This window comes from Passer domesticus, chromosome 12 (assembly GCF_036417665.1).
Source record: "Passer domesticus isolate bPasDom1 chromosome 12, bPasDom1.hap1, whole genome shotgun sequence".
Lineage (NCBI taxonomy): Eukaryota > Metazoa > Chordata > Aves > Passeriformes > Passeridae > Passer > Passer domesticus.
The window spans coordinates 12,185,975-12,208,547 of NC_087485.1; the positions used below are offsets into that span (position 1 = coordinate 12,185,975).

At 39.3% G+C, this 22,573-nt stretch overlaps 1 protein-coding gene across 1 annotated transcript in view; it reads right to left on the reverse strand.

The window, feature by feature from the left end:
• The window catches only part of TENT4B (terminal nucleotidyltransferase 4B), a 41,444-nt gene that overhangs the window by 15,021 nt on the left and 3,850 nt on the right, over positions 1–22,573 (reverse strand). The window contains exon 2 of the mRNA XM_064386336.1: positions 4,971–5,094. Within this exon, the coding sequence (XP_064242406.1) occupies positions 4,971–5,094 (124 nt within the window). The remainder of the gene's footprint in view (positions 1–4,970; positions 5,095–22,573) is intronic.

Consider the following 22,573-nt stretch of genomic DNA (forward strand, 5'->3'; position numbering starts at 1 on the left):
TGAACGCTTCTGTTAAAGCATACACATCTTCAATGTACTACAAACAGCTGATCCTCATTGTTTTGTCTCATGATACATTAATAACTTTGGCTTTTCTAATAAACAACTGCTTTACAATGTAAAAATTGTTCCCATGACCATATTTGTCAAAAACCCAATTTGTCAAGAACGCAAGATTTTGAAATGCGTAACGATGACAGAATATTTAAGAAAAACAGTATCAGTTTAATTTGATTTTTGTTTTCATATCTCCAAGTATACCTCTCAATATTTAAACACTTTGAAGTTTAATGTATTTCCATTGCTTTGCATACTTTAAAAACCCCAATTCTATCATGCCCCCTTTTTTCTGCATTACAAAGCAAGTAGCACAACTCTGTCTATTTCTGCTTAAACAACAAACAAAAGTTTCATAAAACTTCACATCCCAGAGAATTACTTTATCGTGCTGGATTGTTACTAGCACTGGAGGTGTAAACCATCAGGTTTCCCCTGTAAGCTGCCAAAACCACGCTCTCAGTACTTAGCCAAGCCTTGCAGGGAGGTCGGACTCATGTGCTGAGGCTCAAAGGGGGGCTGGGGAGACTTCAAAGTGAAAAATGTCTACATATTTGGGCTCATTTTCAGCCATTCTTCTGATGTGTTTCCTGGAGCCACCTTATACACACTTGAGTATTCTGCTTTAATGAGTCTCATACACCAGCTTGATTGCCACCTATTTGTATGTCAAGTGACCCATTTTTTATGTTTTTCCCCTTCAGGGTAAGAAAAAGGGGGAGACAAGAAAAGATGATGTTTTGCCTTAATACTTTAATAGACTAAGAAGCAGTTTGAGCGCTTCTTCCTGATTATTTTTTATCACTCCACTCCTCTTAGCCCCTCACCCCAAGCCCAATAAAAAGTACATACACAATTTAATATTGAAAGTTCATAGCTTCTTAAACTGTCAAAGACTGTGAGAGGTGCCACAGCATGAACATCAGTATTGTACAAAAGCATAAAGGCATCACCAAGCTAAGAATGTAATAATACTAATAATAATCACTGGTTTTAATCCAGGGTAGCAATAAAAGCACCCTCTGTGAAACTGAGTTCAGTCAAACCAGGATTCATTTGGGCACCAAAACCACCAGAAAAGTGTTTTTGCACAATAAAACAGTCACTGATGGTTTGGAAAAAACTAAATGTGCTTTCACAATATCAAACAAAATAGTGTGTTCAGCTGAACAGCAAAGAGAGCCTTTACAGAATAAACAACCCTGAAAGTATTCATAAACTTACTGATACAACATATATGACCTTTACCAAAAGGAATGAGACAACATCTGCTCTTGTACAATAATCTGGAGTATGAGAAACACTGAACTATTAAAAAAGAAACCCACACCCACACTTCAACCACTCTCTCAGAAAAACTGGAAACATGAAAGAGTGGAGAAATCAGAACACAAATTTGAAAGGATTTTGATTTACTATCAATTTGGAATTTAAATAGTTGAAGCTCTGTAGCCATGCAAGTATAGAAAACATCCCAAAACAGAAGACTGTTATGGCTTGAGATGTTGAGCTGTGAGCATCAGTTTTTGTGGTGTGCCAATGCTGCTGATAATGTTTTTGTTGTTTGTGGACAGAGATCTGTATTTGCACTCATAAGATAACTTCAGTCTTCACAGTACTGTAATGACTCCTACTCCTCTATGTTGTGGTTACTGTTTATCCCACACTTCTATGAACTTTTTAATATTAAATTCCAGAGTTCCTGAAGGAACTTTGATTACAGTATGTGTCCAAATACATGCTCACCAAGCACAAGAGAACTTGGAAACCCACAAAAGCATGGTAAATTTCTGGTACCAAAATCCCTCTGTCAAAACAACGAAAAGTACATCCACGGCCAATTTAATTTCCCTTTATTCTACATCTCTCAGCAGAATTTTCTGAAGTTTATCAAACTAAATAGATTTCATCTTTCTACCTTCATTTGCAGTCATAGTATTTTCATAATTTAAGTGTGTGAAATATGTAACACTCCCTCTTTTCAGATCTATGTGGTCACATAGACATGAAGCTGAGGATATCATGAGGATATCATCCTAAATCTGACTGCGTAAGTACTTACTTGTTTAGTAGCTAAATTTTACTACTGAACTTGTCAAAAATCTTTGTCTTAAGAAGTTTTCATGTAAATGTTTTGGGTTGTTTGGTTTCAACATAATTAAAGTGTTTCTTATGGTCAGAGCCCTGCTGATGCCAAGAACAGTTCTCACTTACTAGGAATGTTTCCTTCTAAGCACATTCCCTTGAGTAAGAGAGCAAATGACACAATTGCTAACTTCTATAAATAAAGTAACAGTTTAGGATACCTAGTTTTACCCCCCCTCCATCTGCTTTTTCAGCCTTTTTCTAAGTGGAACAGGGGAAGGGGAAAAAAAAGGATGTGCTCAGGCACATTCTACATCTACATTCTCCGTATGTTTAAATTCATGAAGCCATAATTTTTCTTTTCTTAGTAACTGATTTTTATGTGTTTATATATTTTTTATGTCTTACCTATGTGTTTAGTGAGAGACTACAAGCTAAATGTGTATGTTTAACTTCCAAGTTTATTTAAACTGGTTTGGCTGTATCTACGACTCAAAATGAGCAGCTTAAACATTAACTCATCACTTTACACTACAGCTACAGCTGAGGACATTGGACCAGATAACACTCCACCTTCTCAGAGCATGTACTCAAAACCTGAATCTTAGAAGTAGCTAAACCAACACAGATTGTCAAAAGGTTAGTGATTAACTCAAAGGACTGAAAAATTACAAGAGACTGTCCAAGTCGAACACAGTTGAGTTCAGTAGTTCAGTTCCCAAGCTGATCTGGCAAAATAAGTTTTAGAAAAATAACACCACAGTAATGTTGTTGTCACCATTCAGTTCTCTTTCAGCCTCCAGAAAACGGAAGGATATACAAAAGGAGAATTCTTCCTCAACGTAACAACTGCAGACAAAGTGCAGTTGGGCTTTGAAGAACAGTTACTGACTTGAGAAAAAGGAACTGGCACGCTCTCTCTCTCTCTAACATTTTCAAGCACAGCAGAGAAAGACTGTCCTGGCAGATTTAACTGGCACTAATTGAAAAGTGAACTTTGGTTTTTCAACTACACAGTGTGTGCTTCCTCTCAGTCATGTTACAGCTAAGCCCAGTGGTCAGCTGTCGCCTGTGGTAGGACTTGTATTTGCTTCCCCTCCTTAAATACCTGCTGGCTACAAAATCTTTCAGCAGCTTAAAGAAAGACTATTTTCTCAAGGATGCAAAGCTACACACACACACACATATATGTATGCTACATATGTATGTAAAAAGTTACTTTTAATACAAAAGACTTTTACAGATCAAGCCTGTCCTACAGAGTATATCTGGAAGCAGTATGTTCTTGTGCCCATTCAAAGGGCTAGTGGTAACAAAGAGAGATCTCCTGATAACAAATCCATTCACTTCATTAAACTAGTTAAGTTTGCAGCACACAAACTTGCCCAGGAAATTGCAACATCTCTAGGTTGATGCCACCAGTGGTTTTGGTGAAATCCTCTCCTGCAAGGCATGGCAGGGTGTGGTACCCACATTGTTCTCTACACCATTGCCTGTCAGACCACTACTCCTGCTCTGGATTGGGGTCCACCTGACTGTTTCACTGGGTTAGCAGAGCTGTGTAACACCTGTGGCACAGGCTGCTCCCTTACACAGTTCCCAGGGAAGGGTTACTGCATTTGCTCAAAGAGAAAATTGCCAGGTATGTGGAGTAATGACTCAAAACACCTCCCTCCAGCTGTGCAAAGGCAGCAATCACCGAGTGGAGAGTGCTCCTTCCATACCATGCTCTCTGATACACTGTCCATAACAATCACCTCCTGGAAAATGTGAGAATATTTTACACACAAACCCACACATCACATACACAGAGCTTATACAGAATTCACATTCTGTCGTATTCTGCTGATTTCTAAAAAGGCATTCCAAAAAACAGGTTAAGAAGATTTGAAATGAACAGTGGATTTAAGTCACTCATGTCAAAACACTGTCTTTTACTGTGGCAGGATCAAAGAGCATTCCTTATACTAGAGATTCTGCTGTCTGAATCTGGTTTGCTATTCTGGCTAACAAGCCCTTATTTTCAGCTACTGTTATCTACAAATAGATGACTACAGCTAGAAATTTACATTCTGAAAATGAACACAATATTAGTAGAAGAATACAATTAAACTAGATCCAATTATGCCAGAAACCCAACTGTGTCCCCATAAAACCATACTGACTTATAAATGCAACTTCTCTGTCTTCTTTTTAATCTAACCTTTATCAAAAAAACCCCATAGCTCTGCATAGGAGAAACTCTTGTTTTGAATGAGTATGTACTAGCAAAAACCCATCCACAGTGGAAAGAGGCATTACACAGCTTAGCACACAGATCTACAGATTTGTTTCTTCCTAAACACAGACTCCCGAGTTTTTTAAATTTGTAAAATATATCAATTTACTATAACTGCCTATTAAAAATACCATGGTCTATGTAATACAACACTGCTGGTACACCACCTTAATTTATTCAGGATCACAGGTCTTTGGACTAAAAGCCCTACTACTAAAGATAGGAGTTTCAGAAGATTTCTTTAAACACAACACATGCATACATGTATGGTATGTTCCCAATCATCTTATCAAATAAATATTCATGAGACTAAACATTGCCACACCTTTATGCCTTTTCTTTGACTACAGAAGGACTGACTCGTCTTTGATCCTATGTGCGGTAGAAAATCTGTATTAATTGAAAGATCACCTCTCTCATTTCACCAGAAGTCTTTTTATGTTTAACATGGAAAAATAAAACAGCATTTGCAATATTCAATATTCCATAAAGTAAATAGGCACAAAATGTTGCTTTTATATATAAACAAATAAAACAGTGTCCTACTCACATCTGCATTAGGCCAGAGCTCTTTGATAACATTTTCTATTCTGTTCACCACTTCCATCCGCATTCTCTCTTCTTCAGGTCTGGGAGACATATACTTATAAAAGTCAATGATTTCTTCATGAAGACTAAGAAAGAAATAAAAAAAGAAAGAACAAAGAGTCAGAAAAAACCCACATGCAAATGAAATATCAACTATTCTAACAAAAAATATTTTAAGCTCCTAGTTCTCAATTTCCTTAAGGGGCAATTTTGGAGCAGCATGCAATTAAAAAAAAATCCACATTCATAACACTTTGTAGCATTTATTTCCACATTAGCTTCTTATGCCAACAGGTCAATATTGCACTTGATTTGCTAAAAGCATGGAAGCAAACCTAAATCCAAGTGCCTTCAATTCACATTGAAAGTCACACTCTATTTTAATGCCAGCATAACACAGAAATGGTTCAGTCTTCAACCATGAACGCAGCTGTAGCTCTGAGTACACACTTCACAAAAACACTTCCTAGTCAGCCCCTTGGCACCAGGCAGGGAGCTTCAGGCAGCAGTCTGTATTCAGTACCACACTTGCAAAAGTTGACAGTAATTGTGCCAGTACTAGAGCTGGAAAAACTGCTTCTTTTACTGCTTACAGAAGTCACATAAACTAAAAATGTTCTCTCCCCCCATAACCCCAGCAAATACGTAGTACACATGTAGCAGCAATTGCTCAGAGAATAACTGACTGACAGACAGTTAACCAATATATAATTTACCATATTACATGTGCTTTTCATTGTATGTTTAGCTTGCCTGTAACGAGAGCTGAAATAAAAATGTCTTCATACAGTGCTACAATTTTCTGTGCTTCTGTAGTACCAGAAACACATCATCAACTTGACTAATAATGTAATTCCAGCCACAGAGTAACTAAATTAATTTCATTTGTTTCCTGCAATGACCATTACAGTAATAGCTAGTTATCTTTTAAGAATGTATTGTTTCTAGTTACCAAGTACAACTGCATCTTTCATTAAAGCTCTGAGGGACCACCAGAAGAGAGCAATTTATTAAGACCAAGCCCTTAGCTGAGATGAGGAATCTAATACTTCCCTACTGCATACACATGTAAATAAATCAAATGTTAATAACTGGAAGCTGTATACAGGTGTCAACAAAACTGATTAAAAAATCCGACAGCTGTGTTTAACAGAGTCAGAGCAGGCAAGGAACCCAAACCACCTGTGTTAAATTCTTCCAATATTGCAGTGGTACAAGCTTCTCTCCCTCCACCCCCGAGTTAGGGGAACAGCCACAAAAGTCTGGCAGCTCGGGGTGGCCATTGCCATTACTCCCTATACAGATAAGGCTAAGAGAAAACCTCCTCTGACAGAGGACATCTCTTACCTCCTCCTACAGCTGCTTTCTGGCTTTTCTTTGGAAGCTTACATCCTGCAGTTAATGTGCACATTCCAAACCACCACTTACAACTTACACCACGCTGACTACTCTGCCTTCAGCTTCTCAGCCAGCTCTACTCTTCACTGCTGTTCCATCTGTTGGCATTTAAACTTTCTCACAGTTATCTTCCCAGTGCAAGCACTGGATTCAGGTGAGAAGTAGGTGATAAAGGTGATAAAGGACAAGTCGAGCACTTGAATGACCAAGTTCACTCTGTCCTCGGTGCCAGTCACGTGCACTGAATTGCTAATTTGTTTCCACATGCTTGACCATTAATCTAGCTTTCAAAACCAAAAGTAACAAGGAAAATGGGTAAACCCCCAATAATTAAACTCCCAAAACCAGAAATTATTTTTCAGGTGTAATTGATGAAGTAGATTACAGGAGTCAAGTCTGTCTTAGGGGCTACTCAGTAGGGAACTGATCAAGAAACACAGCCCCATTTCTGCCTCTGCTCCCCTGGACCAGCTGGAGCAGACTGGTTACATCCAAAGGCACATGAAAATACTGCCCCAGAGCAGTGTTTCCAGCAAGGACTGAATGCCCACATGCACTGTGAGCCACCAGGAGCAATACCATGCTGTCTGAGGGCACTAAATGTCATGAGATGTGCTGGGATGGTACCAAGGGAGTATCCCAGGGGAGAAATTCATGCATGGCACAGCACAAATCCATACTGTCCATCATCAGTGGGCCCAGCTGCTCCTGGGCTCATGCTTTATGGGAGTTAATTGTTGCCCTGTCCCATCAGGGAGCTCTGAAAGAACAAGGCAATCAGAAAAGAGGTCCCCAAAGTGCACAGAGAGCCAAGCCATACACACAGTGCAGTTCTCAGGGCACTGCTCTTTATTAACTCCACTGACACTCTTAATCCAGATAATTATACCAACTGCTGCATTCTTTAGAAGCACATAAAATAATGATCTGCTGTCAGAACCAGATGTATTTCTTTTTCTAAACATAAATAACAGATGTCTATTTCTTTGAATGGGATCCTTCTTATTCTGAGGTAGTCATGAAAAGCTTTGTGACAAAACAAAAAATTAAGCTACCTGCAAACACAAACCTACATTACACATGCACAGAGTGTTAGTAAACACTGCACATGTAGAAAAGAGTGAAATCTGATCTTCTTCAATGACAGAAGAAAGGCTTAAGACTACTAGAAAGAGTTCTCATCAGCACTCCAGTTGGAAATAGCACAGACATATCTGTGTTTCATCTGCTGCAAGACTCCTGCTGCCAGGACCTCCTGTGCTGCACAGAGCCATGGTGTGCAGCAGGCAGGCAGAAGCTACAGGGGCTCAAGACTACACCTGGATCCATATTTCCCTGCCCAATAACAGGCTACTGCCAAGAAATAAGGGAATGATTAATTAAAGCCAAGACAAACAGAAGCAGACACACGTGGATTTCAGAGCAGTACAACATGACTTAGAGGCGTGACTCCAATTAATGTGGAGTTAAGTCATGCTGTATTGAAAATTAAAACTCAAGGTTATTCACTGTCTTAATCAACATCTATTATAGTTGCTGTTTTTCAAAACAATTTGTTAGGATTAATGGAGTCTGTTCACAAAAGTCTCTAGTGAAATTTTCTATATTTAGCCAAAATGAAGATCAAAGAGACTGAGATGTTCTTTTTGGCATCATAATAGTATTTTATTATTCAATACCATTACATTCATCAGTAATTTCAGATAAAAGTCTTTAAAAGGAGACTTGTTTATAGAAGGAAATTACACTGTAATAAACCTGATTTCACTATTGAAAGATATTTCATTTGGCTTCAGAGTCATACTGAAGCATACCCAAAACATACTTAGGATGGATGCATGGAAAGAACTCCCTGCCATGCATAAGACCATTAGTTTGCCATTTTTGTTACAGCAAATAGGAGTAAACAAGTGGGTCTTTGTCCTGTACTTCAGGAAAACTTAGCACATGGAGAAAGTAAAATAAAAAGCTCTCTTACACTTTCTTTAAATAGGTTTTAAAGCAAAGTTCTACTTGCATCACACCTGTTTTCAAGTCTGGTAATCTGATTCCATCAGAATTTCACAGCAAGAACAGAATTATAGAGAAGGCACTCAATATCCTGTCCCACTAAGTGGGACAGTGATGCATCATTAAAAAATTAAACTATGGCTGCAAGAAGTTGTAATCACAAGAATGACTTCCCATGGTAACATCACTGAATAGCCCCAAGAGGAACACAAGACTGTGAGACTCAAGTCTTTCAGGTGAAAAGTTGCAGCTTTTGTGAGGAGCAAGTACTATGGAACATAGTACATTACATTACTTTCTTAGTTTGATCACAACTTACTTCATTTTGTAGCACAACTTGTGGGCTCTAAATGTAAAACTCAGGAATCTCAAGCTCCTTTACGCAAGATGTTGTCCTGGAGTATGAATCTTGTTGCACATCTGGCAATCAATTAAAAACTAATCACGTATGAACAAAATGTCATTTGTTTGATATGCAGAGCACACAGATAATGTGCCTAGCACATACACTTGATGTGTGCACTTCAGCTACCTGACACCTAAAGCAGCACAACTCTCCTGCTGCAAGTCCAGAACTGGAACCAAGAGTGACACTGGGAGAGACTTCACAATGTGAAACACAAGTGGAAATAACCCAAGCGTCACTTCTCTGCACTCTGATCCGGATGCAGAATAAATGAGCAGCCCACTGTCCTCACAGACAGCTTGGAGGAAGCTTCCTGACTGAACCAGTGCCCAACAGCCACAGCTGGGTGAGACCATTCCTTCAGCCCCCACTGTTCCAAGCAACTGAGCAGCAGAGCTCAGTCCTGCTAAAGCAGAGTCCAGTCCTGCCAAAGCAGAGCCCAGTCCTGCCAAAGCAGAGCCCGGTCCTGCCAAAGCAGAGCCCAGTCCTGCCAAAGCAGAGCCCAGTCCTGCCAAAGCAGAGCCCAGTCCTGCCAAAGCAGAGTAGCCAGCAAGGTCAAGATCATTCTGACCCTTTTTGCTTAAGCACAGGACAGCAGTTAAGTGTTGTTTTGTGTGTCAACACTCCCTATTATACCAACCAGAATAATTGTTTTTATTTTAAAAAATTCCTGTTTTGGTCATTCTGGAATTTTGCTCTACTTCCACTCTCCTCTGGCTCTTTATTCCTCATTTCACAGGCGAAATTACGCAGGCATGCATGTTCTAATTTCTCTCATCAGGGCGTTACCCATGGCTTCTGCTCCAACTGTTCAAAATTCTGCTCATCCATCTCAAAGAGCTTCTCTGCCTTGGGCTTATATATTCCTTTGCACACAAAAGGCTATTTGCAACGTCACTGAAGATAATTGAAAACAGTGGATATCAACTATGCTCAAAAAATCATCTAGTGCTCATGCACTATAGTTTTGTTTTGGCAGGATTTCTGAAGGAAGTTTCATATGCAGAATGATGAAAATCTAAATATTTTAGAAACTCCGTGGATGGTGGTCTGAAGCAAGCAATGAACACACAGGTGACTTTCATCTTCCCAAACTTAGAGTTTAAGGGATATTTGCAACATAGTCCTGCAGTACTAAATGAGCCTTTTATATCTGAGTATTCTTTGGATAAATAATTACTAAAGGACAGTGTTTAATTGCCCTTATCATTTAAAGTCTCCTTTAGACTAAAAAAAAAAAAAAAAAAAAAAATTGAAGGAAACAAGGAGAAATACTGTAGAATTTCAGGATTATAACTGTCTTTGGAGAAGAATGTGAAGGAGGAACCTGAGGTATTTCAGCCACTGAAAGCATCAATACTTAAGAATCCAATCTGCATCCATCCCTTCAATCCCAAAAGGAAAGCTAGCATTGCATGGGCGAGAGAATAACTTCAGTTTGAAGCCCCCAAAGGTATTTTACTAAGAAAAAGATGGTATTGGTAAATTCTGCCAAAACTTTGTAAGTTTTATGAACTAAACAAAGCTTTACCCCTACTATTCATTACCTACTTGGTTCTGAAATAGTTTTAAACAACAATTGCACTAAGGCAAAGATACAGAAAGCCTAATCCTCACTCTGACAATTGTATTATGGAATTCAACACCTTCCTAAATTAACCTTCAATTTTAACACTGCTCTTCCACAAGAAAAATATAATATTTTCTAGGTTACTATTACCATCTACATGTGCTGAACAACAAAGTAGGAACAACAGCAGTCACTGTAAAGATCACAAATTATTTTCCCACCTACAAACTCAGGCAAAACCAAACATTAGAGTCCTGAAGGGAACTGTAAATATGAAGCATCTGCTGAGGTCCTTTCCCTACCACCTGGGCCTCCATAGCAGACAAATCCTTTTAATATTTGCTGGCTTAAGCTACTGAAAAAACCACTTAACTGCATTTGCAAGTGATTTAATAGGCTCTTAAGTTTCATGATGACTGACACATCAGTCCTCGTAAGAAAATAAAATTATGCATAATAAAGGAAACAATTTTCAAAAGCCTCAGAGACTTTGACTATCAATTTTTATATCCTTAGTTACTCAACCATATCAATATATTATAGGTCACGTATTTTGAGACACTTATGCCCTACAAGAGCTTTAAAATCAAACATCCCAAAACATGTCCATAATAGCAACTTGACAAAACAAGGAAAGCGTAAGGAGCTGGGTTTTTGATATCACACATTTTTTTCTTCAGTTCTCCCATTTGAATTACAGCTTCACAGACCATCTTTTCACAGTTTACCTAAAAAGAGACATGCAGAGAAAACAGGTATTCCACTGCCATAAGATTGCTAAGCATCACTAAAAATCAGGAAACCCACTGTATAAACAGTTTCTAAGGTGCAAATGGAGAATTTCCCTTTGCAGACAGGCAGGCAAACAGGTTTAGATCTGTCCCTGCCCACTGCAGCCCAGGTGTTTGTCACCCCTGCCTGCCTTCCCAGACACAGGGTCTGTTATAACAGGATTACACAAACCAGCCTAATCCATCCAGGCAAAGTCAGCCAAGCTCAATCTCACCACCTTTACCAGTTCAGGTAAAGCAGCCACTTCTTCTCAGAGCTGGTGGGAGTCCAAGGAGGAGCCTCACCCCCTGAGCCCCCCGAGATGGCAAAGGGTGAAAAGATGCAAGCAGAACTTCAAAGGGCACAGCTACACCCAAAAAACCACCTCTGGTAGCTTTCAGGGTTTACCCAAGAACAGCTTGCTCTTTCTAACTAACATTTGTTCTCTGCTGTGAAATTCACAAAATTGCCTTTTAGGACCAAGGGAGAGCAAAATTTCCACAAATATGTAAATTATTTAGGAACCCTGATCTTATTTCTAGGACTAAAGTCTTTTGGGATTAATCTGATCATGCTGATACTGAGTTTTGAAAACATGGAGATAGTTTGTTCACTTCCACCAATTATGGTGGATTGCTTATGCACATTCCTTCAAAAGCTGTGGGGGAAATAAAAAGCCACTAAATTTACACTACAAGACCTACACTTTCTATCCTGTGCAAATACTTGAAAGCCTATTTCTTCCTCCAATCAACACCCACTGCCCCCAAATCCCTCAAATTAATGTTGTTCTTTTCACCTATGTTCTGTATTTTACATTAACTTATGGGTTTAACTGCACCATAAAAGGCACTAAAATAGCACTGCTTTATGGAAACAGAACAGTGTAGTAGAGACATTAAAACCCTGGACAAAGAAGAAATGTGGACAGTTCTTTTTAATTATTTAAACTGGTATCTCTATCTTTCCAGTTTTTTATTTATTTCATAGACAGACCCTTTGTCTGAATCAGCATGAGTGCTCTCTTCTTTAAACTGATTTGAGCTACTTCTGACTAAAATTCCCAAGTATATTCTTTAGTCAAGAAGTAATGTAACAGACTCTTTTCCTACCAAGGTAAAAGTGAGCATTTTTTATGTGTTTATAAATTTCACTGTGTGCTTTTGCCTTCCTAAAGTACACTTGTATGTACTAGAATTCTTCCTACAGAAATTTGTCTTTCAAGAGGGGGAAAAATCCTACTGAACTTTAATTGTAAATCAGATGCTTGAATTAGTCCTACCACTAAGTGATTTGAACTAATCCACTGGCTTTTAAATCCATGCCATATGCATTCTCAGTCTTGCTCTTTATTTTTGCAGCATTTCCAGCAAAAACATCAAAAGCCAACTGGAAAGACTGTTTTGAGAAATACCCTTACTTCCCACTGCCTTTTTTTTTTTTCAGTCACACTGTACATAAAAACATAAAATCTAGCTGAATCACTGCATGTGTGGGAATAACCTTCTATTTCTTCCCTGGAAAGTATCTACATATCATCCCTCCTTCCCATCTCTGTACGCAAGTGCTGTGAGAGTCTGTTGCTTTTCTTCCCTCAGGTGATGGAAGATGCATTTTGCTAACAGAGGAGCGAAAAAAAAAAAAGAGAGGAACTGTTACCTTAACTGATCTCAAAGAAAAAGTACTTACAAAACAAAAAGATGAAGCAGGAGAAAAAGGTTTTGTGCAGCAAAAACAAAGTGGGAAGAGCAGCAGTGGGAAGAAGCTGATTTATTTCATAATGTCAAGGAGTTCAACTCTAGTAATATCTAATTATCTTGAAACACACCAGTAATTCTAACATCTCCTATAAAAGACAGCCACACTGTTTCTTTAGCTCACTTGCAAAGCAGCATTAGTCTGCTGGAACAGCTGCACGTACAGACTACGCAGTTTGCAGACTCATCATTTAAAATACAGATATATATATTTTTTCAAAGCCTTAAAGTACAACTATTAGCATGCACTTTGTATATTCTGGAATTACAGCTTCAGGTAAATTTCCAAACATTTAAAAACACTGAGAAGTTGAAGCTATCTTTTTCCTACAGTGGGGAATTAGGATTTCCTCAGCCTGCCAATTCCCTCTGCTTAAAAAAGCACTCAGACCAAACAACATTTTATAAGTTTGCTTTAAAACAAGAGTTTAACAAGTAACTATCAGTATCAATAGTAGTTCAATTAATATTAATTAGTTAACCTTTCCCAGTAGAACAGCAAGATTTGGGTTTGTGTTAGAGCTGTAACAAAAGCTACAACTACTAAATTACTGTAACACACCAATAACTCTGACACCCTCTGAACCAGCACAACAGGAATGAGCAGGGAGTTTTAAAACAAATCAAGGTCTATTACATCAGTTCTGGAAATCACACCAGTGGTGCTACCATTAAACCAAACTAGAAGGAAACAGCAGCTCAGGTAATCTGCCTTTCTTCAGTCTCCATAAAGCCAGGCAGCACAGATCTTTATACAGCTCTTGTATATTGCTCCTATTTTGTTAGTGTAGTAAATATTATCACATAAACAAACAATCTGTGACCTTCTGATAACTGGCACCACATGCTATCTGGACAGAGGCGAGACTAACACACTCCCAGCAGACTGATGAGTACTGCTGGAGGATAACAGGCTTGGGAAAAAACCTCCACCTGAAAACTCTGATGGGAGCAAAAATCCTGCAGCAGACTTTTGCCACCGTGTGCACAGCAGCAGGTCACCCAACAGGCAGCCTGGCAAGCCTTGCATAGGGTTTTCCCACAAAGAACAGAGTGGAGAAAACTCTACTTCCACACACACAGTGGGTTCTGCCTGGCCAATATTCTTGTTTATGACTTGATAAATTATTTGTCTTGAGAGATTAGTTAAATGAAAGAATGGAGAGCAATGTAATTATTAACTCCTGTCTCCTTCCATCAGAGTAGATTTACACTCTCAAATGTCCACTCCAAACAAGCCCACAGCAATCCCTGAGAAGGAAGGGACACTACCACGGTGCCAGGCTTACCCTGCTCACCTGGAAGCCAAGACAAAAGGCATTTTTTGGGGTCAGGGCTCCCACTGGGGTGCTGCAGCCACACTTGGCTGCACAGATCAGTTACACACCCCGAGTGTGCCGTGCTCGCTCCAGAAACCCTCTGCACATCCATCTGTGCAGCAAAGCTGCTTTGTAACTGCTCAGTAGGCAGGGGAACCAAGAACAGAATAAAACCCTCAACACCTCTCCTTCAGGAACATGGGATCAAACTGAAAATAATTTAATATAAAAATATTAAGTCCAATAACTAGCTACAGTTGCAGTTTGTTAGTAACTTTTCAGCTCCAGAATAAGAACATTTTCAAATTAAATCTGAAGTGCCAGTATGCCATCTGGAAAGTCAATGCAGATTCCAAAGCCTTTCCAGCATCTTCTCATATTCACAGTCTTTTGGATGGTGGGGTTTTTTCAGGGTTTTTTTTGGTTTTGTTTTTTTTTTTTTTTTTTAAGAGGAGGGATTTCTGCACAGCATTTTCGAACATTCAAGGAATACAAAACTGAGCCCTGAGTTACTTGCTGCATTTCCTATATCAGAAGTGTTCAAAACTTCTTATGAAAATATCTAAAGTTATTATTTCAATTACAATTAAAACCATAAGGTTGAGTTTGTAGGTTAAATTTCTATTCCCTGAGCAAAATGAAGAACGACCTCAAGTTACCTGTTTTGAAACAAGTTTATCACCCGCTTATTACTTGTTACTTTGGTGACACTCTCCTACAGTACTAATACAAGTTTAGATGCCCTGCTGTCATAGTGAGGCAAAATTAAAACCACAGATATAACTCCCCCTTTCACTTCTAAATGCTTAAAAGCAACTGCAGTGGGTGCACTTTGAAAGAGAAGGAACAATCACATCCACTATAGCAAAGGTACAAAGAATATTTCAGGTAACTTTTTATTTTGATGAATTGTTGTCTTTACAGTAGGGGTGTGCACAGTGAACTATTCACTTCAGATTAAACAATTAAACAGTATTCATTTTGGGATTCATGATGTAGTATTATGCTCCCTTAAAGGTATGTATTAGAAACTGTTCATATTCTGATTTGTTCTCTTGTCCTCAGATACTCTTATTTGCAAGGCAGGATGCACATACCAGAAACACCATGGGCTGGGAGCAGCAACACTGCAAAGTATTTTGGAGTCAACAGCCTCCATTTGCTCTGCTTATCGTCACAGGACAGAAAGCTACAAACAAAAACAATCAAAAAGGACACTACCTAAGCAGATCACTGAAAAATGTTTCCCATGGTCACCTCTATCAGCCCAGTGATAAACATGCACGCCTAAGAGCTTCCACATCATGAACTGCAAAAAATGCTTCCTCTTCTTCTAATGTAGGTGACAGATCTCATCCTTCCAAGTACCTGGAGAAGCTGTTCCCTGACTAACCCTGTGAATCAAATCACGGGGTTTTATCTTCTTTATTTCCCCTGAAGCTTCAGCTAGTATATCTGTCAGAAAACTACCAAGAAGTAGTTTAGCAGAGAAGAAAATACTAGAAAATACTGCACTGGAATACTTCCCATGAGGCCAAAATCTTAAAAGAGTAATCCATACTGAAAGATGACTTAGTAAAAACACAACTACCTCAAGTGCTGAGCTTTGCTTGGACATGAAGAAAGAAGGATCAGCACATGATGGAAAAAGGGGGACTTTTAATGGTCTGACTCAGACCTAGTATCACAAAGGTGACTACTGGAAAACACTCCAGGATGGGGCATCCCTCACTTGGCACACCTGCTCACACCATCCACAAGTGCATTGACACATTTGTGCACAGAACAACAGAAGCAGCAAATGCACTTCCATTTGAGAACTGCCAACAGAAACAAATGTAGAGTGAAAGGCTGTGCAGAGCTCTCAGAAACACCCTCAAGATTAATCCAACTCACTTGCTGGAAACAGTCTCTAAAAATAATTTGAAGATTATGTGGAAGTGTCCAGTGTACCCAAAAAATGAGTAGAAGATGCAGCAGTGACCAGTTGTAAGAAAGGTGTAAGAGGGTCGCTGTGCGCTCCACGAAGTACAAAATCAATAGCAACTGAAAGAGCATGTTTCAGCATGCCTGCAGCAGGTTTGCTTCAGAGCACCAAAGGCTGAAGTGAACTATCACAGCATATAATGTTCAGTGACTTGCTGCCTACAGGCAAATTCCACACTGCACAAAAAACAAGGGAGGAAGTTTGTTAATACAGTTATTGTCTTCTTTACTCCTAGGTACTTCTATGCCAGGAGCTGACACTGTTACTTACTGCCATTGAAACTTTATCTTTTACCAACTGTACATGCCCCTGGTCCAGGTTGTAACAACAACAGCTTCAGAAGATCACTGGTTAGTTCAAATTTAGATAGAAAACAATGCACATTATGTACAAAGTAATTATAAGACAGCAAAAGAAGCAGAACTGTACTGTCCTTTCAGCCTCATCTCAAAAACTATACCATAGGAAGCAATCTAACAGCTCAATGAGGCAAACTTCTCTTCCACCTGATGCTGGAAGTAGAGGTACATGTAAAGAAGCTGCTTACCTCAATAACAAACTAGTTCTTCAAGGCAAAAATCAACATGAAAATTTTCTCATGTGAGTACCTGCCAAGTATGACTACTAGAGTAGTCATTCCCCATGGATGAACGAGTGTAAGATACTGAGTCTGAAGCACAATCAGAAGGCTGAGTGTATAGAAGATTCTTAAACACATGAGTTGAATCACCCAATTGGAGAGTGTGACAGAACAAAGCAAAAATTAAATAAAATTAACCTTAGGACCTAATTTTTTCAGCCTGACTCAGTACTGTGACCTAAGACTGTGATCTGCAATCATGACCATTATTCAGATCAAGACAGTTCCTTCACCACACTATGTTTAACTCAATACTTGAACTGGCAACTGTGGAAAGCTTGTCAGCCAGGAGTGCCTCTGAATACATAAGAGATAAAGCCAGATGCAAGGCACAAGTCCTTCACACCACTTTCAGAAATTATATGCATACTTTAGATTAAAGCCAAAATCTTACTGAGGGATAAGGGGGAGGAATGCAAATGCACAGAAAGGAGTATACTTTTTATAACAACCCTGTTGAAATGAAACAAACAATAAAAACCCTCAAAACCATAACAAAAACCACTTGCTTTTTGTAGCATACAGGAAAATATAGCTGTTCCTGAAGTAACATAGGAAGTGAACAGCTCTAAAATTAACAGTGAGAATTAAGAAAGCTTAAGAAAGTAAGTTATCACACTTCCTCAGTCTAGCTTAAACACAGCATCAAGTGGTCAGCAAGGGTAAACAAGACTTGATTAAGGACTCTCTGTCTTGAGACTATACACCGTGACTCATAACAGAAAGATCATCACCTTAGTCATCACTCAAACTACAGCACAATACTGCTGCATGCTGTATTTTAGAAGACATTTAAAGAAAGGCTTATCTAGACTTAATATTTGTGACAGGTTAACGCAAGTTCTTTCAGGCGTTACTGCATCCATAAACAAAGTAATTGTAAGAAATCACATGATACTTTCAAGTACTTAAATGTAACTGACAGTAAATCTACACTGAGTGAAGGTGATCAGCCAATGTTGCTACTCATCTGTACACCTCTCACTTATCACAGAATACTACTCTCATTTCCCTGATTTGGACGTTCTAGAGGATTTTAATATTTGAATTTGTCCCTTGTTATAGTCTATTACTTGTAGAATCACAATACTATTTCCTCCACGCTGTCTTAGCTTCTTCAATACAGTGTTGGCTACTTCTCCAATAAGAGATCACACCAACAAGACAGAAGAGTGGAGGTGCACAAACACTGACTTAGATTTTATGTCTCTGCTACCATTGCTGTCCAGTAAAAATCCTAAAAAATGCAATGCAAAACAAAAAAATTGCACAATGCACGCAATATAGTATGGTGATGCAAACTACCACACCATAAAGCCTTCTCAAGCAATTGCAGCAACACTGTGCTTCTTTCACTGAAGATCACTTTTGAATAACCCGAGGTAGATGCCATACCATGGAGGATGCTATCATACTGTCAGAGAGGCTGATCTGGAATGAGGCCTGCCAAATAATCTTAATTGTTGTCACAGGAGGAAGAAAATTAAGAAATGCTGCTGCATCCCAGCACAAGACAACCCCAGCCTCAGTCAGGCAGCCAGTTCACCCCCACTCTGAGCTGCTGTGCTAGAGCTGCCCTCCCACCCGTGACCCACCCTGAGAGCCTGGCAGCCCCAAGGGACACAATCTGTGCAGCTCAGTGTCACACAGATTTTGTGACACAGCCTTAAGGGTCAGGAAGACAAGCACCAGGGACAGGCAGGATCAGAAGACCTGAATGAATGCAGCAATACTGACACCTTGACTGCACGACTGTGATAGAACACAACAGCATCACCAATACAGTTACTGGGAAGATTTATACCGGCTCTACTGATGTGTAGGAGAGAGTTGTACAAACCTAGAAACAAGAGTTCTGTTCCCTTGATTCATGTCTGCCTCCTGTTTTGATATCCTAAGTTCATAGTATTGCTGGAAAAAAAATTCCTGCTGTGTTATCTATTCATTAAAGTTACAAAATGATTAAAGTTCAAATTGCTCCTGCTATAGCTATTTGCAGCCTAGGAAAAACATCTGAAGCTCGTATCGACTTCAGCAGTTTTCTTCTCTTTTTCTTGCTTATAGAAATATTTCCTTTAGCCCCTGTTTCTACGCAAAGGCACAGAAAGTAATACTCAAATACTCATGACATTTTGAGCACTCTTTGGCTGTTCATCCAAAAAGATAATTCAAAAAGAGAAACACTCATAATTTAAGAATTCCCAGTATGTTCAAATAATAAATTAACATTCCAACTACCTACTAAGAACAGCAATAGCATTTATTTGGTTATATGCAAATCTTATGTATTATGCAAGCTTTTCACTGGTTGTGTTGCTCTATCACTACCAGCACGACTCCCTCCCTCAGCACAACACCTAAGCTGGCTCTAGGCTGCATTCTGCTCCTGCTGCCAGTTCCAACATCCAGCAAGGAGAGCACAGGAACCACTGTTTTACATCACATACAACATAAACAAAAAGCTTTGAAGCAACAGTCATCTCTGAAATTTTGGCATATGCACGATTTTGGGAGAACATACACCACACTGAAAGATGTGTTCAGAACCCCCACATGATGAGATCAATAAAAAGGAAATATTAAGTATTCCTATTTCACCCTATTCTATCATTTCAATAGCAAAGTTATGCACACAGCTTCTGAAAACCACATTTAAATTTTCCAAAATGAATTCCCAAAGTGAAAAACAGACTTAACATTTTAATTTAAAATAAATTATTAGAAACGGACAGGAACAAAGTATAGTATGGAGATAGCAGAAAAAAAAAATTGAAGGGTAAAAAAACAGTAATAATGTGTTCTCATGATACAGGTTTCCATCTATCCGTGTTTCCCAGGACTCACAATATGATACCAGGCTTCCTAGAACTGACCTTATGCTAACAGTTTGACAATTAAAAAGTAAGAGCTACAACCCCAATATGGTTTAATATAACACTAACAAAGATTCAGGGTGAACAGATCCTCCTTCTTCAATGCATACTTCTGCATAAAACACACAGTGGCTCTTGGGAATCAGCAAGCACACGAGAGGGAATGACACACTCTTCCTATTACTTAATATAGACATCTCCATCTACCAAAAAAAAGTCTGCCAAACTTGTGTTCCTTATATAGCCACTCCAAGGTAAATAGGTATCCAAATCCCAAACAGAAGATATGAATTGGAGAAAACAGAACAGTTCACAAGAATACATCCACACGCTGTGCCCTTGCACACACAGAAATCAGCAGCCTCTGAAGTCCTCCTTAAACTGTTTAAACAAAACACGAGGAAATGTTGGCCCTATTCCAAAATCCTGAAACCTCAAGCAATACTGTTATATAATATTCACCATATATTTCTCAAAGGGTTTCATCAAACTGCCTTTAGTCCACATCTCCATCCCTAGTAAACCTGTTTCTCTCTCCCAGCCCTTCCAAAAGAAGTCATTTCTTACTACAGGAGGCTGTGGGGAAATATCCACTTTCACTTCCATAAAGCACAGCTGACTGCCTCCAAGAACTGCACAAGCTGTCACAAGGCTACTGCCAGGAGGGTGCTGTGGCATGACTCAGGACGAGACAGAGAGTGACAGTGGCTCTCCTCAGACGGGTACAAGCAAGGATCTGCACTCCAGTCACATCCCTGCACTTCCACCTCGCAGCCGGCACGCGCAGCTTCGGAGCGAGCACAGAGTACTGCCCTAGCAGGCTCTTTCAGGAAGCAAGCAGATTTATGTCTATGGATTTTTCCAAAGAACTCTTTTTTACGTGTGATGTTCACAGTGAATTCACCTGCACCCTATGTTTTCCAAAACACGTGTAACTGTTCTAACAGAGGGTGCATGCACACACCTTGCTGTTTCACCAAAAGTCAGAAGTCTGTGCACAAAGGTGTTTGTTTCACCTACATTAAGCTTTTGTGTCAAATAATGTAACAGTAAATCAGGCAACAACCCTGCATTTCATTTAAGCACTTAAGAGTATATGACGAAAACAAACACATTATTAGATTTCCCCCAAGTCAGGCATTCCAGCTGGTTTTACATTTTGCTGGAGGTTCACAGACTTGCTCTGCTCACACCAGCCTCAGCTCTTTCTATTTGTGCTCCAGCCCACATGGAAATTGTGCTCCCATGGCTGATACCAGGCAAGGGCCTGAGCAAACAGAGCCAGGGACATGCAGGGTGAGTTATGACAGTCAGACAGCTGCCCTAATGTGGCTCTGTGTCCTCTGGTCAGCTCACACCTGGGACAATGGGTTTTTGTGCCTGCCTTAATGCACTTTGCTTCTTTCAAAAATGAGACTAAAAGATCTGAGAAGCTGACAAACTTCACATGAAAAACTCATAATGGAATTTCTGTAGCAAATAATGGCTTCAAGCTATTTTCTTCCCTAAAGTACTTATGGTTTTATTTCATGGTACCCTCACAATCCTGGGCAACATGCTGAGAACCCTTATATAAAACAGCACAAGTCTGCTCAAGTCTGTGCCAACCAGTTCAGCAGCGTGGGAGTGTGTGCATGTCTGTGTGCAACCCCCTCCTGTGGGGGTCACAGGATTCTCTCCCTTGCATGGCAAAGTCTCCATCAGTATTTCAAAACGTGCATTCAGTATTTCAAAATGCAGTCTTCTATCCAATCCATGTTTCACACCACAAATTTATCTCCTTAAACTCACACACGAGCTGAGTTCTTGCCTTCAGCTGCAGATTACTGTGAAAACAGCTCCCTACAGAGTCCCAAATCCACATCTCCTTCCTGGGAACTGTGTAGCACTGGACTCTTTCCTTTGGCACAAGAATTACAGAAATCTACAATAAACAGGCCAAACTTAAGTGCAAGTCTTTATTTTTGGGTTTTGTTGCACTTAAGGCTTCTCGTTTCAGCAGTTCTTTTCTCACATTTTAGCTAGGCTCAATCTAAACATAGCGAAAGCTGTAAAATAGCCACTTTAGTATCCCAAATACTTTTTCTTTCTTTTTAATTGTGACACTACTAACATTATTTACTGCTACCCTTGGGACACACGCACAGAGAATCCCATCCAAAACCCCCAACCCACACATCTTCCTACATCCTTGAGTTTTGCTACTAATTACCCTGCCAAGGCAAACCCAGTTTAACTCTTTAAAGCTTGTATTAAGTCAACAGTAACATCATTTTCATGCTCTGAAACTTTTCATTCATATTCTGCATTATCTGCTCTTTTCAGAACTGCTGTCTGATGACAGTCCCCAGAGGATGGAAGATATGGAAGCTGACTTTGACTGGTGCAAAACAACTTGCAGGCAGCACCACACAACTGATTTACAGTGATATTTCACAAATTACCATGTTAAGGGTGCCACCACACAGCAGAGTACCTGTCATGCTAACACCTGCATTATTAATAGAACTGCAGGTCTGAGAACTTAGACTAAGGAAAAATATTAAAGATAAGCCAGAATACAATGTACACAACAGCACCTTTAACTCCAAAAGAGCAAAAACTCCCTTGTATTGAATGTATTTCAGCACAGGAAAATGTTAGGAATAAGTGCATACTTCAGGAAAAAAAATCTATCTTGAAACCAAACCCAATACTGTTGTGGGTTAATTAATTATTTTACTATCTCCTTATATGTGCACATAGCCTTAACTAAGAGAGTATATTTCTCAATAATAATTAAAAAAAAAAAAACTTGGCAGAAAAAAAATCAAGATTTGACTGAACAGCTACTT